This window comes from Ornithorhynchus anatinus, chromosome 3 (assembly GCF_004115215.2).
Source record: "Ornithorhynchus anatinus isolate Pmale09 chromosome 3, mOrnAna1.pri.v4, whole genome shotgun sequence".
NCBI classification, from domain to species: Eukaryota; Metazoa; Chordata; class Mammalia; order Monotremata; family Ornithorhynchidae; genus Ornithorhynchus; species Ornithorhynchus anatinus.
Window position 1 is genome coordinate 22,683,583 of NC_041730.1, and position 18,596 is coordinate 22,702,178.

The 18,596-nt window shown below is 49.7% G+C and overlaps 1 protein-coding gene across 1 annotated transcript in view; it reads right to left on the reverse strand.

Annotated features, from left to right (window-relative positions):
• CRY2 (cryptochrome circadian regulator 2) overlaps positions 1–7,214 on the reverse strand; it is a 29,923-nt gene extending 22,709 nt beyond the window's left edge. The window contains exon 1 of the mRNA XM_007668038.2: positions 6,997–7,214. Within this exon, the coding sequence (XP_007666228.2) occupies positions 6,997–7,214 (218 nt within the window). The remainder of the gene's footprint in view (positions 1–6,996) is intronic.
• Between the last annotated feature and the right edge of the window lie 11,382 nt (positions 7,215–18,596).

Sequence of the window (18,596 nt, forward strand, 5' to 3'; positions counted from 1 at the left end):
CGAAATGAGGGCCTAGTCGGGGAAGGAGGGGGAGTGATGTTAGTAGGAGAGAGAGATGGTCTGCTGGATTGGAAGTAGTAATATTAGTATTTGAGCCCTGTACTAGATGCTTGGGAATTACAGGATAAAGAAGTGATGTGCTACCTACCCACAGGAAGCTTACATTTTACTGAGGTGGAAGACTCTTTAGGGGCCTGTCATGATAATATAATAGACTTTAAAATCCTCATGGGCAGGGATCATGTTTTCTATTGTACTCTCTCAACCTCTTAGTACAGTGCTCTGTCAACAGTAGGTGCTGAGTAAACAATATCAATCAACTGAATAATGATAATTCATTCAATAGTATTTATTGAGCACTTACTATGTGCAGAGCACTGGACTAAGCGCTTGGAATGTACAATTCGGCAACAGATAGAGATAATCCCTGCCCACTGACGGGCTTAAAGTACTATGGGATTTGTACATTCACTCACTCCATCGTATTTACTGAGCAGTTACTATGTGCAGAGCACTGTACTACGAGTTTGGGAATTCAGCAACACTGACAATCCCTGCCCACATTGGGCTCAGAGTCTAGAAGTGCTTACTCTGTGCCAGGCACTGTACTAAGCACTGGGGTGTATACAAGTAAATCGGTTTGGACAAAATCCCTGTCCCAGATGGGACTCACAGTCTCAATGCCCATTTTACAGATGAGGCAAGACAATAGTAATAATAATAATGTTGGTATTTGTTAAGTGCTTACTATGTGCAGAGCACTGTTCTAAGCGCTGGGGGATACAGGGTAATCAGGTTGTCCCACATAGTAATAATAATAATGTTGGTATTTGTTAAGCGCTTACTATGTGCAGAGCACTGTTCTAAGCGCTGGGGTAGACACAGGGGAATCAGGTTGTCCCACGTGGGGCTCACGGTCTTCATCCCCATTTTACAGATGAGGTAACTGAGGCACAGAGAAGCTAAGCGACTCGCCCACAGTCACACAGCTGACAAGTGGCAGAGCGGGGATTCGAACCCATGACCGCTGCCTCCAAAGCCCGTGCTCTTTCCACTGAGCCACGCACAGTCAATCCCCATTTTACAGATGAGGTCACTGAGGCCCAGAGAAGTGAAGTGACTTGCCCACAGTCACCCAGCTGACAAGTGGCAGAGCCGGGATTTGAACCCATGACCTCTGACTCCCAAGCCCGGGCTCCTGCCACTGAGCCACGCTGCCCAAGGTCACACAGCAGACAAGGGGCGAAGCCGGGATTAGAACCCACGACCTACTGACTCGCAAGCCCGTGCCCTATCCACTCTGCCACGCTGCTTCTCGAGGTAGACACATCCTCTTAGGTAGCCACTAGTAAAAGAGCAGCGATGGATCTAAGGGGGTTTAACAGGGAGAGGGATGGATTGGTCTGAGAAACAGGCACTGTCTGCCATTTGTGAAGCAATAATTTATTTTTTAGGTCCAAGTGGGTTCTCGACCAATAGTCCCTGCTTTTGGCATAGGATGCCTGAGGACCTGGGATGTCACCGGCCCAGGCTAGTGGACAAGAATAAAAAATATAGGAAATCAACTCTCAGACAGAGCAGGACTTCGTCTCTTGCTAAACATTATCCACTTTTAAAAAGGTCCAACTTAGAACGGGCTCTCAAAGCACTGAACAGATACAGGCTGACTTGTTTCTTCCCTCACTCAGAAGACAAAGGGATCAGGGCTTCCCCCACACTGGACATGTAGATATATTTACACTTTTGAGTAAAATAGGTTAAGTGGCTTGTCCAAAGGGACGGAGTGAAAGAGCTCAGACGAGAGTCCAGGATTATACTGACATGTTGTTGGGCTACTGCTCTAAAAGTACACGTAATCAGCCACCCGACCTCTCTCTAATCAAGCCTGGAAAAGGTCAACCATCCATTCTGGGAGCACTACAGGAGATTCAAGGACAGCAGAAAGGGACGGTCTGGCTTCAGTTCCACCGAATGGTTCCCGCCGTACCTACTTTGTTTACCTCCCCATGGTAAAATGGATCCAGAACACGTCGGCACAGATTCTGATTAATTCTCTGCAGCCCCACCTCCTTTCCAAATGTTTACGCTGATTTCCAAAAAGCAGGTGCAGCACTGAATCAGAGGTGTTAATTATATTCATTATGAATCGGAGCAAAGGGGCCCGAACCGACACCGACGCAAGGACACGGAACGGACACGGCCGAAGCGATACACGGCAAGGTTCCGCCTCCAACACCACCGCGGCCTAGAACTGGAGTTACAGGTCTTCGGCTTTCCTGTTTTTCTGACACGAAGCGGCTCACGTAACAGCAGAGCTGGGCCTTTCTGCCGCAAAGAAGCTCAATTTACCATTCCCGGATCTAAAAACAGCAACGGGAAGATTACATGTACCGCGGCTGCGGAGACATACGGTTTTTCAGCAGAAAAAAAAAAAATTCCGAGTTTCGATGACAGGGAGTCATGCATTTCTGGCTCCCGATATATCAAAAGAAGGGCACCGGAGGGCAAGTAGTGTTTCTGTTTCAAGTTCTGGGTCCCTGTAACCATAATCGACGTACTGTCAGTTATTTCACCTCCAGCTCTTATTCAGACTGCCAAAAAGATGAGACTTCCTGCAACTATAAAGCAATACATTACTTCCCTGGATCATCAGGGCTCGGGGTGATGGGCTCGGGGTGACGGCCAGAGGGATCGCATATAATTTCTCTGGGGACTCTGACCAGAGCGGAACTCAAATGGCCGTGAGAGTTGCCACGTCACAACTCTCATCGGCAAATCACTCCGAACACCCTTCATGAAACTGAAAACAAGAAAATCCACAAATAGGTGCCAGCAAATCCAACAGCCCTCGATGGGCAGAAAGGCAAAAGTCCCGTATGATGGGCCCATAACCGGGGACGGATGGATTTTATTACGTTTTAATCGGAACGCTTCTCCGTGATACAAAATCCTGATTTAAGACCTACTTACTTACCAATCAGAAAAGCAGCGTGGGTGTGCGTGTGTCTGTGTGAGTGGGAGATGGCACGGCGGGGGGTGAAGAGCTTGTGACACCAGTGGAGAATGTCAACCATTATTTGCAGATGTCAGTTAATATACTAATCTCACCACCGTCCGCGAGAGCTGAAGCACTTACTCCCGTTGCATGAAGCCATCTCCGCGGGTGCCAGCCTAAAGACTTTCTGACCAGATTAGAGACGGCCGCACAAACAGTTCTAATTCTCCAGAGAGGTGGCAGAGGGAACGTTCTCATTCAGTCGCATCTACTGAGAGCTTCCCGGGTGCCGAGCACCGTACTAAGCGCTACAGATATCGCCAGGGCATTAGCGACTGCAAACGTACTGCAGTGCGGGAGGAATGCTGTCCCGGGAGGTGGTCTCTCTGAGAACCCCCACCGCCAACACGTAATGATGATACAAGGCAGCATCCCTCTTTTTAATACCAGGGGAAAAAATTAATAGATCAACTCTCATTCCGCAGCATTTTAAAGCCTAAAGGATACAAAATTATGTTCTGCTTTGGTTTCGAAGTACCTTTTCGGGGTTTACTGTAGACTGCGCCTCTAGACTGTAAGCTCGTTGTGGGCAGGGAATGGGACTGTTTTTTGTTCATTCATTCATTCGATAGTATTTATTGAGCGCTTACTAAGTGCAGAGCACCGTACTAAGCGCTTGGAATGGACAAATCGGTAACAGATAGAGACAGTCCCTGCCCTCTGACGGGCTTACGGTCTAATCGGGGGAGACGGACGGACGAGAACAATGGCAATGAATAGAATCGAGGGGAAGAACATCTCATTAAAGCAATAGCAAATAAATAGAATCACGGTGATGTACATCTCATTAACAAAATAAATAGGGTAATGAAATATATACACTGTAATATATATACATTATATATATATATTTATATATATTTCATTGACAAAATAAATAGGGTAATGAAATATATACACTGTAATATATATATACATACATATTATTTATTTTGGTAAATAAATAGGGTAATGAAATATATACACTGTAATATATATATTATTATATTATTATATTAGATAATATTATATATATATATAATATATATATAATTGGTATTAATAATATATACATATTACAGTGTATATATTTTGTTGTATTGTACTTTCCCAAGCACTTAGTACGGTGCTCTGCGCACAGTAAGCGCTCAATAAATACGACTGAATGAAGAATAAATAATCCTTTCGCATGGACACCTGAGGTCTTTCACCACGGTGTCCTCGACATCACGCCTTGAGCTGCTCCCTGTCCTCGGCCTAGCATTTGATCTTCAGGATCCTTCTACAGAGTGGAATGGGGCTGTTTTTTGTTAATGATAATAACGTTGGTATCTGTTAAGCGCCCGCTACGTGCCGAGCACCGTTCTAAGCGCTGGGGTAGATACAGGGTTTTCAGGTTCTATGGGGATTAAGACTGCGAGCCCCTCGGCCTAGCATTTGATCTTCAGGATCGTTCTCCGGAGTGCGTTAAATCCTCCGGAGGGGAGAGGGGAGGAAAAAGGATAACATTAACAAGCTAAAGGCTGCTCACACGCTTCCCAAACCCGAGACGCTCTGCTACGATTTTGCTTCTAAAAAAAATCGGGATTTCTGGAGTCACGGCACCTAATAAAAGCAACGGGGCCCGACCCGACCACTTAGATGAACACTCCGGGGCAGGGGAGGTGCGTGACAAAAAGATGGCAACCACCCCGAGCTCCGGGTAGGAGTTTGGAAAAGACCCTCCGCGACTCCCCGGTAATAATGTTGGTATCTGTCAAGCGCTTACTATGTGCTAAGCGCTGGAGTAGACCCAGGGGAATCAGGTTGTCCCACGTGGGACTCACAGTTTTAATCCCCATTTAACAGATGGGGTAACCGAGGCACCGAGAAGTTAAGTGACTTGCCCAAAGTCACACAGCTGATCCCCAAGCTCACCGTGGGCAGGGGATGTGTCAGTTTTATGTTCTATCTTCCCAAGCGCTTAGTACAGTGCTCTGCGCACAGTGAGCACTCGAATACGACTGAATGAATGAATCCACCCATGCCGGAACGATTGGGAGTTGTGGTAATAGAGGCATTTATTAAGCGGCTCCCGAGTGCGAGGCACTGTACAATGATTATTAACTATTATAAATCATTCATCCATTCGATCGTATTTACTGGGCGCTTACTGAGTGCAGAGCACTGTGCTAAGCGCTTGGGAAAGTACAATACGGCTCTGAAAGGAGACGATCCGTGCTCAGAACGAGCTCACGGTCGTATTTACTGGGCGCTTACTGTGGGCAGAGCACTGTGCTAAGCGCTTGGGAAAGTACAATACGGCTCTAGAGGGAGACGATCCCTGCCCACAACGAGCTCACGGTCGTATTTATTGGGCGCTTACGGTGGGCAGAGCACTGTGCTAAGCGCTTGGGAAAGTACAATACGGCTCCAAAGGGTGACAATGCCTGCTCACAACGAGCTCACGGTTTTATTTATTGGGTGCTTACTGTGGGCAGAGCACTGTGCTAAGCGCTTGGGAAAGTACAACACGGCTCTAAAAGGGGACAATCCCTGCTCACAACGAGCTCACGGTCGTATTTATTGGGCGCTTACTGTGGGCAGAGCACTGTACTAGGCGCTTGGGAAAGTACAACACGGCTCTAAAAGGGGACAATCCCTGCTCACAACGAACTCACGGTCGTATCTATTGGGCGCTTACTGTGGGCAGAGCACTGTACTAGGCGCTTCGGAAAGTACAACAGGGCTCTAAAAGGGGACAATCCCGGCTCACGAGCTCACGGTCGTATTTATTGGGCGCTCACTGCGTGCAGAGCACCGTGCTAAACGCTTGGGAAAGTACAATGCAGCTCTAAAGGGAGACAATCCCTGCCCACGAGTTCTCGGTCGTATTTATTGGGCGCTTACCCTGTGCAAGGCACTGCACCGAGCCTTTAGGGCCTGGGCATATGATCTGTTTCTCTCTTCCAAGAGTAAAACGGAGGATGGATTCTCCTTCCAAGAGAAAAACAGACTAACGCCATCCAGCTCGTCCCAACCACCCAGATGCAGTTAAGGGAGAGTGTTTCGTGGGCTCTCCACCGCCCAACCCCCGACCCCGCGCAGAGCGCTGTACCAAGAGAAGCAGCGTGGCTCAGTGGAAAGAGCCCGGGCTTGGGAGTCCGAGGTCACGGGTTCGAATCCCGGCTCCGCCACCTGTCAGCTGTGTGACCGCGGGCAAGTCGCTTCACTTCTCTGGGCCTCAGTGACCTCATCTGTAAAATGGGGATTAACTGGGGGGAGCCTCAGGTGGGACGACCCGATGACCCTGTATCTCCCCCAGCGCTTACGACGGTGCTCTGCACACAGTAAGCGCTTAACAGATACCAACGTTATCATTATTCTCTGGGCCTCAGTGACCTCATCTGTCAAACGGGGATGAAGACGGTGAACCTCCCGTGGGCCCACCCGATGACCCTGTATCTCCCCCAGCGCTTAGAACAGTGCTCCGCACCTAGTAAGCGCTTAACACATACCAACGTTCTTCTTCTTCTTCTCTGGGCCTCGGTGACCTCGTCTGTCAAACGGGGATGAAGACGGTGAGCCTCCCGTGGGACCACCCGATGACCCTTGTATCTCCCCCGGCGCTTAGAACAGTGCTCGGCACCTAGGAAGCGCTTACCAAATACCAACAAATACAAATACCAGCATTATTATTATTGACTCGATCGTATTTATTGAGCGTCTCCTACGTGGCTCAGTGGAAAGCGCCCGGGCTTGGGAGTCACAGGTCACGGGTTCGAATCCCAGACCGCGGGCGAGTCACTCCTCTGGGCCTCGGTGACCTCATCTGGAAAATGGGGATGAAGACCGGGAGCCCCACGGGGGCCCACCGGATTGCCCCGGGTCTACCCCAGCGCTTAGAACAGTGCTCGGCACCCGGTGAGCGCTTCACAAATACTACCGAAAAAATACCACGCGCCCCCGCCGTCCCGGCTCACCTCCAGCGGTTGATGCCCACCGAGGAGGAGGCGGCGAACCAGGGGTCCAGGATGTAGACGCAGCGCACGGAGCGCGCCCCGCGCAGGGCCGCCTGCAGCGCCGGGTTGTCGTGCAGCCGCAGCCCTTTGCGGAACCAGTGCACCGAGGAGGCCGCTGCACCCGCTGCAGCCGCTGCAGGGGCCGGACCCGCGGCTCCCGCGACCGTCACCGCCGCCATCCCCGTCGCCACTGCGGCCTCCCCCCCCCCGCCCCCTCCGCCCCTTGGAGTCGCCGCCCCCAGGCCCCGCCCACCCCTCCGCGCCCGACCAATGAGAACGCCGCCCGCCCCCCCGCCCCCCGGAGGCGCGGCCCATCTGCCCTCCCATTGGCTGCGGCCCGCTCCCCCGCCCCGCCCGCCTATTGGTCGGGTGCCCGCCGAGGCCACGCCCCCTCACGTTCCCTCCATGTGTTTTCTGCCGGGCGCTGGAAGGGCGCTCGGAGGGGGGGGGGGGGAGGGGGGGGCCGGCACTTGGACTCTTCCAAGTGCTTAGTAATCATAATAATGTTGGTATTTGATAAGCGCTTACTATGTGCCAAGCGCTATCGGGGAGATACAGGGTAAGAAGAAGAATAATGTTGGCATTTGGTAAGCCCTTGTTATGGGCCAAGCGCTGTTCTAAGCGCTGGGGGAGATACGGGGTGATAATAATAATAATAAGGTTGGTACTTGTTAAGCGCTTACTATGGGCCGAGCGCTGTTCTAAGCGCTGGGGGAGATACAGGGCAGTAATAATAATAATAATTATGTTGACGTTTATTAAGCCCTTACTATGTGCGAAGCACTCTAAGCGCTTGGGTAGATACAGGGTAATAATAATAATAATAATAATGTTGGTATTTCTTAAGCCCTTACTATGGGCCGAGCACTGTTCTAAGCGCTGGGGGAGATAACGGGGTAATAATAATAATGTTGGCATTTGTTAAGCGCTTACTATGGGCCGAGCACTGTTCTAAGCGCTGGGGGAGATACAGGGTAGTAATAATGATAATAATCATGTTGGCATTTGTTAAGCGCTTACTCTGCGCCGAGCACTGTTTTAAGCGCTAGGGATAGATACAGGGTGATAATGTTGGTATTTGTTAAGCGCTCACTATGTGCCGAGCACTGTTCTAAGCGCTGGGGTAGACACAGGGGAATCAGGATGTGCCACGTGGGGCTCACAGTCTTCATCCCCATTTTCCAGATGAGGGAACTGAGGCCCAGAGAAGTGAAGTGACTTGCCCACGGTCACACAGCTGACAGGTGGCAGAGCTGGGATTTGAACTCATGACCTCTGACTCCAAAGCCCGTAATAATAATGTTGGTATTTGATAAGCGCTTCCCATGTGCCGAGCACTGTTCTAAGCGCTGGGGGAGATACAGGGTAATAATTATGATAATTATAATGTTGGTATTTGTTAAGCGCTCACTATGTGCCGAGCACTGTTCTAAGCGCTGGGGTAGATACAGGGTAATTATAATAACAATAATGTTGGCATTGGTTAAGCTCTTACCGTGTGCCGAGCACCGTTCTAAGCGCTGGGGTAGGTACAAGGTGATCAGGTTGTCCCACGTGAGGCTCACAGTCTTCAACCCCATTTTACAGATGAGGGAACCGAGGCCCGGAGAAGCCAAGTGACTTCCCCAAGGTCACACGGCTGACCAGCGGCGGAGCGGGGATCGGAACCCAGCGTGGCTCAGTGGAAAGAGCCCGGGCTTGGGAGTCACGGGAGTCAGAGGTCATGGATTCAAATCCCGGCTCAGCCGCTCGTCAGCTGTGTGACTTTGGGCGAGTCACTTCGTTTCTCTGGGCCTCGGTTCCCTCATCTGTAAAATGGGGATTGAGACTGTGAGCCCCACGTGGGCCAACCCGATTACCTTGTATCCCCCCCCCCCTCCCCCCCCAGCGCTCAGAACGGTGCTTGGCACATAGTAAGCGCTTAACAAATACCATCGTTATTATTAATCCCCATTTGACAGATGAGGGAACTGAGGTACCGAGAAGCGAAGTGACTTGCCCAGAGTCAAGTGGCAGGCCCGGGATTAGAACCCACGACCTCTGACTCCCAGCCCCACGCTCTTTCCACTAAATCACACTGCTTCTAATTATCATCATCATCATAGTAATAACGGTATTTGTCAAGCGATTAACTATGTGCCAGGCACTATACTAAGCGCTGGGGCGGATACAAGCAGATTGGGTTGGACGTAGTCCCTGTTCCACGTGGGGCTCAGAGTCTCAATTCCCATTTTACGGATGAGGGAACTGAGGCCCGGAGAAGTAAAGTGACTTGCCCGAAGTCACACGGCTGACAACGTTTAGACGGTGAGCCTATTGTTGGGCAGGGATTGTCTCTGTCTGTTGCCGAGTTGTCCATTCCAAGCGCTTAGTCCAGTGCTCTGCGCACAGTGAGCCTTCGATAAATACGACTGAACGAACGAAGTGGTGGAGTCGGGATTAGAACCCGTGACCTCTGACTCCCAAGCCCAGGTTCTTTCCGCTGAGCCACACTGCTTCTCATGTGTGCTCTGCTCACAGTAAATAATAAATACAACTGATTGATTGATCAAAGTGCACGTGGTCCATGTCCTTTATGGAGCTCACGGACTTAATCCCCATTTTGCAGATGAGGTAACTGAGGTCCAGAGAAGTTAAGTGACTTGCCCAAGGTCACACAGCAGGCAAGTGGCAGACTGGGAATCAGAACCCCGGTCCCTGTGACTCCCGGGCCCGTGCTCTGTCCACCAGGTCATACTGCTTCTCGAGGTTGAATATCGCGAGGACCAGATCCTCTCAGATTATCTTTTATTTAGACCCAAGATTTAGCACGTGCGCCCGGATCCGTCGTGGTAAAAATAATAATGTTGGTGTCTGTTAAGCGCTTACTATGTGCAGAGCACTGTTCTAATAATAATGATGATAACGTTGGTATCTGTTAAGCGCTTACTATGTGCAGAGCACCGTGGTGAGCGCTGGGGGAGATACAGGGTCCTCGGGTCGTCCCACGTGAGGCTCCCAGTTAATCCCCATTTTCCAGATGAGGAAACTGAGGCCCAGAGGAGTGAAGCGACTTGCCCACGGTCACCCAGCTGACGAGTGGCAGAGCCGGGATTTGAACCCATGACCTCCGACTCCCAAGCCGGGATTCTTTCCACTGAGGAGACCCCCGCTGATTGAGGAAGCAAAATATGAGTTTCCTCCCGTCGGCAAGATAGAGAGTCGCGTTGTTTTTCTGCAGTGGTGGTGGTTCGCGGGGAGCTCGGTCTTGCAGCCGACGGCAAGAAGTTGCAGAGTGATTCTTAAAAGTCCGAGTGCCGTCACGGCCAGTTTCAGACGATAAGCAAGGGAAACCACCTCCTCAGGGTGCACCGTTCGAGGGAGCGGAGGCCCGGGTGTGGGGATGACTTCTGCGTGGGAGGTGGCACCTGTTAAAAATTTAAAAGCGCCCCGAGTCGGAGCCGACCGGTAGTATTTCAGCGCGGCTCAGTGGAAAGAGCCCGGGCTTCGGAGTCAGGGGTCGTGGGTTCGACTCCCGGCTCTGCCGCTTGGCGGCCGTGTGACTGTGGGCGAGTCCCTTCACTTCTCTGGGCCTCGGTTACCTCATCTGGAAAATGGGGATTAACTGTGCGCCTCACGTGGGACGACCCGATGACCCTGCATCTCCCCCAGCGCGGTGCTCGGCACAGAGTAAGCGCTTAACAAATACCGACAAACATTTATTGAGCACTTAGTGTAGGCAGAGCATTCTGTAAAGTGCTCGGGAGACCACGGTATGACACGTTCCCTGCCCACAATAGGTTTACAGTCTAGAGGGAGAGCTGGGCATTAATATAAATACGTAATGAATAATATATATAATAACGTATAATTTATCGATCGGGACTTAAGTGCCGTGGAGCCGAGAGTGAGATTAACAACAGATGCCCAAAGGTCGCAGATCCAAATGGTGTCTGTGTTCATTCAATAGTATTTATTGAGCGCTTACTATGGGCAGAGCACTGTACTAGGCGCTTGGAATGGACAAGTCGGCAACAGATAGAGACGGCCCCTGCCCTCTGACGGGCTTACGGTCTGATCGGGGGAGACGGGCGGACATGAACGACGGCGATGGATAGAGTCGAGGGGAAGAACATCTCATAAAAACAATGGCAACTAAATAGAATCAGGGTGATGTACATCTCATGAAACAAAATAAATAGGGTGAAAACAAAATAAAATAAATAGGGTCTATGTGAACAAGGGAAATTAAGGGTTCTGGAGCTGAGGAGAGGAGGTTGTCGGGGTACCTCCGGAGAAGAGTTGTAGGTTCAGAGACTTGATTTAGGAGGTGGAGAGGGAAATTTTCCTTGCCTCAGGTTGACCCTTGGGAACAGATCACCTCTTTGTGCCCGCCTCGGCCCTCGTCCAATTTTTACACGGTCGCTGAGGGAGCCGCTCTCGTCCGCTACAGCGGTCGTTACGTTGCCGCTGGTTTAGCGCCCAGCGAGGTCTCAAGAAATACCACGGCTCCGACCGAGACCCACAAAATGGGATCCTGCCTTGACCTCTCAAGTCGTTCATCGCCCCTCTCTCCCTTTTCAAGCTACCTGTCCGCCGCAACTTAATAAATCAATCGCGTTTATTGAATATTTACCGTGTGCAGAGCACTGTCCTAAGTGCTTGAGGAGGAGCCTTCTCGTTTCTTCCTCTCTGCTCACCCACTTCTCCTGTTCATTCATTCAATCGTATCTATTGAGCGCTTGCTCTGTGCAGAGCACCGTTCTAAACGCTTGGAATTCGGCAAAAGATAGAGACAATCCCTGCCCAATAACGGGCTCGTTCATTCCTCTCTTCCACCCACGAGATGTGGCCACAGAGAAGTAAAGTGACTCGGCCAAGGTCACCCAGTAGACAAGTGGCGGAGCCGAGATCAGTGCCCACGACCGTTTGACTCGCAGGTCTGTGCTCTAGAAGCAGCGCGGCTCAGGGGAAAGAGCCCGGGCTGGGGAGTCAGAGGTCATGGGTTCGAATCCCGGCTCTGCCACTTGTCAACAGTGTGACCTTGGGCAAGTCACTTCACTTCTCTGTGCCTCAGTTCCCTCCTCTGTAAAATGGGGATGAAGACTGTGAGCTCCACGTGGGACAACCCGATGACCCTGTATCTCCCCCAGTGCTTAAAACAGTGCTCTGCACGTAGTAAGCGCTTAACATATACCAACATTATTATAAATTATATTATTATATATATTTATATCTATATATAAATTATTATTATAAATTATGGGCCTGGGAGTCAGAGGGTCATGGGTTCTAATCCTGGTTCTGCCACTTGTCTGTTGTGTGACTTTGGGCATATCAATTCACTTCTCTGTGCCTCAGTTACCTCATCTGTAAAATGGGGGTTGAGACTGTGAGCCCCACGTGGGACGGGGACTCTGTTCAACTCAATTGGTCTATAACCACCCCAGTGCTTAGTACAGTGCCTGGCATAGAGTAAACGTTTAACAAATACCCTTATTATTATTACTATCATTACATAGCGTGTAAGGAATTGCTATGAATTCAGCCCAAGGCCCATCCTGGATAAATGAGTTTCAAAATTCTCTGTCAAAGAGTTATTGGAAGGGGAAATCACCCTTATTCCGGATAACTAAATCTTCTGGGTGCGCAAAAGCCATATAAGGAAGTTTTGAAGACAAGCTAGATCATTTCGTCATCAATCAGTGTACTTATTGAGCGCTTGCTGTGTGCAAAGCAATGTACTAAGCGCTTGGGAGGGGTAGACGCATTCCCTGCCCACAGTGAGCTTACAGTCTAGAGGGAGAGGAAGAGGGAGGGGAAGCAGCGTGGCTCAGTGGAAAGAGCCTGGGCTTCGGAGTCAGGGGTCATGGGTCCGATTCCCGGCTCTGCCACTTGTCAGCTGTGTGACTGTGCGCGAGTCACTTAACTTCTCTGTGCCTCGGTGACCTCATCTGTAAAATGGGGATTAACTGCGACCCTCACGCAGTTACCTGATGACCCCGTATCTCCCCCAGCGCTTAGAACAGTGCTCTGCACATAGTAAGCGCTTAACAAATACTAACATTAAATACTGACATTAAATTAACATAAATCAATTACAGACACTAGGATCGCGCCTGGAGAATTTCCAGCACCCTACCCGTTTTGACTATGTGAGGGAGAGCCAAGCGGAGGAACAACAATTCCATTCTTAGATTGGGCAGTAGCTAGCGAGTGGAAGGCAATCTGCTCCTAGTGAAAATTCACCTGCGATGGGAGAGACTTGAGAGCTGAGATTCAAGTTGACTAGGCGGAAGGAGCCAACGGTAAACCATTTCTGCATTTTTTTACCCAGGAAACTCTATGGAGCCACTACCAGAACGATTGCAGATGGAGGCGGGGGGTTCTGGGAGTCCGTGGAGTCGCTACGGGTCAGAGACGACTCAACAGTGCAAGATAAAACTTAAGAACCAGATGGGGAATTACTGACCGGGAAGAAGCACCCCATAAAATAGCTTTAGCGGAAGGGGTGGAAAGAGAGGAAGGGGAGCAGCATGGCCTAGTGGAAGGAGCGTGGGCCTGGGAGCCGGAGGAGCTGGCTTCTAATCCTGGCTCCTCCACTTGCCTGCTGTGTGAGCTTGGGGAAGTCACTGAACTTCTCTGTGCCTCAGTTCCCTCATCTGCAAACTGGGGATGCGATACCTGCTCTTCCTCCTATTTAGACTGTGAGCCCCACCCAAGTGGTACCCACTTCTCCTTGACCTACCCCAGTGCTTAGTACAGTGCTTGATACATAGTAAAAACTCACCAATTACCATAGTTAAAGAATGAATATGAGACAGAGGTGGAGGACTCATTAACAATGAAAACACGCAGGGTAAATTAACAGGAACATGACCCCTCGAAAGGATAGAAAATCATCTTCTCACTGTACCACTCTGCATTGTACAGGCCTCTGCTAAACGTGGCATCCAGTTCAAAGCTCCACAGTTCGAGGGATCGCGAGAAATGGCAGAGTCCAGAAGAGTATCGTGTCATTCAGAAATGGAAATATTAATATTATAGGGAAAGGAGTCAGAATTTATAAATCTGGGGAAGGGTGAAGAGTGACTTAATATTGTCTTGAAGGGTAGGTTACTGTAATGCTGATGGTGAAAAACAGTTACTCTTCTCCACTGAGATAATAATAATAATGATAGTATTTGTTAAGCGCTTACTATGTGCAAAGCACTGTTTTGTGCAAAGCACAAGGTGATCAGCTTGTCCCACATGGGGCTCCCAGTCTTAATCCCCATTTTACAGATGAGGGAACTGAGGCACCGAGAAGTGAAGTGGCCCAAAGTCAGACAGCTGACAAGCCGGGTTTAGAACCCGGTCCTCTGATTCCCAAGCCCGGGCTCTTTCCACTGAGCCACGGCGCTCCTCCAAAGATCAAAAGAAGAGGAATGATTCACATTTCAACCCACATTTGCCAACAGTAAGAGTCGCTTAACACTGGCATTGGGACTGCGCTGCTCGGAGGCAGGAGACTGAAGTAGTTGACCTTGGAGCCTTGTGTCCCTAAATTGAGGGCGTCCTCATGGAGGAATATTTTGGGCGGCAGAGCCCTCATGCGGCTTCGGCTGGGTAAAGACTCTGTTCTGGATATCGGCTCCGGGGACTGAGATGGAAGAAAAGGAGTGGAGCAGCTTGGATGTGAGCCAGACCGGGCAGAGTTCAAAATAGAAGGATTTAGAGAGTCATTCCAACTCCTCGCAAACTTCCAGCCCAGATCTGTTCATCTATAGCCGCACATTCTTACCGGTCTGCGCTCTTAGCCCAGAGACTCCGGGTGGTAAGGGACTTCGCGGAAACCAAACCTTAAAAGGCCTACAGAATTTCCCAATGCAGCGATGAGCCTTCCTTTCTCGCAACATCCATCCCGACAACATGGAACTGTGCAGGGGGCAGGTTTAGAAATCTGACGGGCGACAGCGAGAGGCTTTAGGCTAACAAAGGGGTACCTCGGAACCTGCAGTGAAGCTCAAGGTCATATTGGGGGGAGGGGGAGATGCCAACAAAAGGGGCGTAGCGGTTGTGTGTGCTTAGCCAGGTTCTGAAAATAGCCCAGACCTTGTGTCTTCAGTTTGCCCATTATTCCTATATTACCGTGTGACTTTGGGAAAAAACTCTCCTCCAAAAAATCTTCCCAGACTAAGCCTCCACTTTCCTCTTCTCCCTCTCCCTTCTGCATCACCCTGACTTGCTCCCTTTGTCTTACCCCCTCCCAGCCCCACAGCACTCATATATATATCTTTAATTTATTTATTTGTATTGATGTCTGTCTCCCCGCCTCTAGAATGTACGCTAGAATGTGTCTGTTTACCGTTGTACTGTACTCTCCCAAGCGCTTACTACAGTGCTCTGCACACAGTAAGGACTCAATAAATACAATTCAATGAATGAAACTCCCAAACTCTTCACCCCATCTGTAAATTGTTAATAACATGAACGTATTCAGGGAGTCCTCATGGGGAGTAGCCAATGAAGGCAAATGCAAGTGCTTAGCAAATGTGAAAGCGCTAAATAAATGTTTCTTATTAACTAGCCAGTGGTGTGGACTTCTGTTCATCTTTTTTTGTTCTATTGTACTCTCCTAAGCGCTTAATACAGTGCTCTGCACACAGTGAGTGTGCCACAAATACCACTGATTGATGGATCTTTCACTGCGGCTTTTAAGTCTCGACTGTTCATTTTAGCCCAGATGGATTTCTGACAGGGCTGAGGGGTTTTTTTAATCTAGGGCATTTTAAAAAGTGCTGAACAAATCAATACCAGGGTTACTATCTCCCTGGGGCTTGGTGAGTCTCCAAACTCTGAACTGGCTGGTTTCATTTCTGGATATTTGTAGAAATACTTCCTCTCCTAGTTTTGGGTTTCACAGGAGGATATCATTGCTTCTGCCTATCGTACAGGCTTGGGTAATCGTTCATTCTTGGGGGCTACCGGTCCTTCTGATGTCTAGGTCAGCCAGCCTACTTTCTTCCCCACGTTCCCAGCTCAACAGCCCCTCCCTGGAACACACCTCTGCTTTCAAAGGGAAAGCAGCTGGCAATCCTACTGAGTGCAGGACAAGAAAAGTGAAAAAGTGTCCTCGGGCCAGTCACTTACCTTCTCTCTGCTTCAGTTTCCTCATCTGTAAAGTGGAGATTCAATATCTGTTCTCCTATTTAAACTGTGAGCCTGATGAGGGACAAGGGACTGTATCCAATCTGATTATTTTGTGCCTGCCTCACCATTTACTACAGTGCCTGACACATATCCTTTGGGCATTTGGTTTTTACCTCCTCCCTCAACAGCATTCATGTACATATCTATATATCCATCAACAGTCCAACAGCATTTATGTGCCTATCGATAAGTTATTTACATTAATATCTGTCTCCCCCTCTAGACTCTAAGCTCATGGTGGGCAGGGAATATTTCTATCAAGTCTGTTGCACTGTAATGATAATAATGATGGTATTTGTTAAGCACTTACTATGTGCCAGGCACTGGGGTAGATACAAGGTAATCAGGTTGTCCCACGTGGCGCTCGCCGTCTTCACCCCCATTTTACAGATGAGGTCACTGAGGCACAGAGAAGTTAAGTGACTTGCCCAAAGTCACAAGCTCACAAGTGGCGGAGGGGGGATTAGAACCCACGACCTCTGACTCCCAAGCCCGGGCTCTTGCCACTAAGTCATGCTGCTTCTCCTGTACTCTTCCAAGCACCTAATGCTTGCTTCGCGCACAGAAAGCACTCAATAAATACCACTGATTGATTAGCAAATACCACCACCGTTATTATGGTTATTATTTTGGGAAATGACCCCTTCTAGGTCTCAAGGAAAATCACCAGCAGAGGTTGGCCCAGTCTTCCTCTCTCCTTTATCAGCCCCAACAAGAATCACTGACTTTACATATACACTGACCCTTCTGCCCAGAACCCCAAGGGGCAAAAGTGGCACCACCGTGAGGGGAGATTTGCCAGCCAATGGAGATGCTCAGTGAGGCTCACAGGGGAAGGAAGAAGGGAAACCAAGGGGCACAGAACTACCTCCCATGTTGTATCCAGAGTCTTCAGAACAGCTGTGAAGGTCAGAAGCGGAGCAGCTTGGGCCACAACACATCATCCCATTTGCTGGGAATTGTGCTGGCAGACAGAGGAGTGATTCCATTTCCCCAACCTTCTCACCAGAGGTCAGGGGGACGAGGAGGACACTTGTGAAAACCCTGACTGGCCCAGCTCTGCCCTGCCCTACCCATTGTATCCACAAGAGCAGATGAGATTAGACCAGAGCCTGCAATGGGAGGGGATTCATGGAATCCCATTCCTGGTGCTTTTTCTAGGACCAGAGGGTGGAGGGCCTGGGATTGGAGCCCTCTGAGGGGTGTCAATTCACCCTGCCTCCCTCGGCCTCGTTGGCTGCCCAACGACTGTGCTTAGGACAGCGCCTGGGCACATAGTAAGCACTTCAATACTACGATTATTATTGTCATAACTGGCTGGAGGGTCAATGTCCAATCAACCCACAGTACTTAGAAACCTGAGGCTGACTGAAGGAATGGCTCCATCCTGTTAATGACGTTGGAAGGGAGGAAGAGGTAAACGCTTCCTTGGTTGTTCTTGGAGGTTCAGCCGGGCCCAGGGGCTGGTCAGGGGTCGAGCCTATGGAGAAGGTCTTGCACTCTTAATTCAAGGAAGAGAATTTCATCCCCAAGGCCATTACTAGCTGCAAGAGTTCCTGGAGAAAGTTTTGGAGAAGTGGGCGGTAACCAACCTGAAGAAAATCTCAAGTAAACCGCAACCAGTGTTAGCAGAGGGGGAGGAGAAGCAATGTGGCTTTGTGGATAGAGCACAGGCGGGGAGTCAGAAGGAACTAGGTTCTAATGCCAGTTCCGTCACTCTTCTGCTGTATGGCCTTGGGCAAGTCATTTAACTCCTCTGTGCCCATTACCTCATTCGTAAAATGGGAATTAAGACAGTGAGCTCCATTAATTTGTGTCTATCCTGGCCTTTAGTACATTGCTTGGCACATAGTAAGTGCTTAAATCCCCCCTCAAATCCCAAACCAACCAGAATATAGTCCCTGCTCTAAAATGAGTCCAGGTCTACCCCCAGTGGAACCCCTCAGCCAAGTTCCTTCCCTATACCTTACTTTTCCCATCTAGAAAAGGGCCCCATTCCCATATTTTCATAGCTTCCTTTGCTGAAGGGAGCCCACCACTTTAGAGGTGGCAATCCAGCCACGAACCCCTGAGGCCAAGAAGGACAGAGAAAGAGGTGACAGGCTGGAGATGGAGCGTGGCCTAGTGGAAAGAACATGGGCCTGAGAGTCAGAAGGACCTGGGTTCTAATCCCCGCTCTGCCACTCGCCTGCTGGGTGATTTTGGGCAAGTAACTTAACTTCTCTAATGCCTTAGTTACCTCATCTGTAAAGTGGGGATTAAGAGTGTGAGCCCCATGTCGGGCAGGGACTGTGTCCAACCTAATTAACTTGTATCTACCCCAGTGCTTAATAGTGTGCCTGGCACACAGTAGTAATAATAAGGTTGGTATTTGTTAAGCGCTTACTATG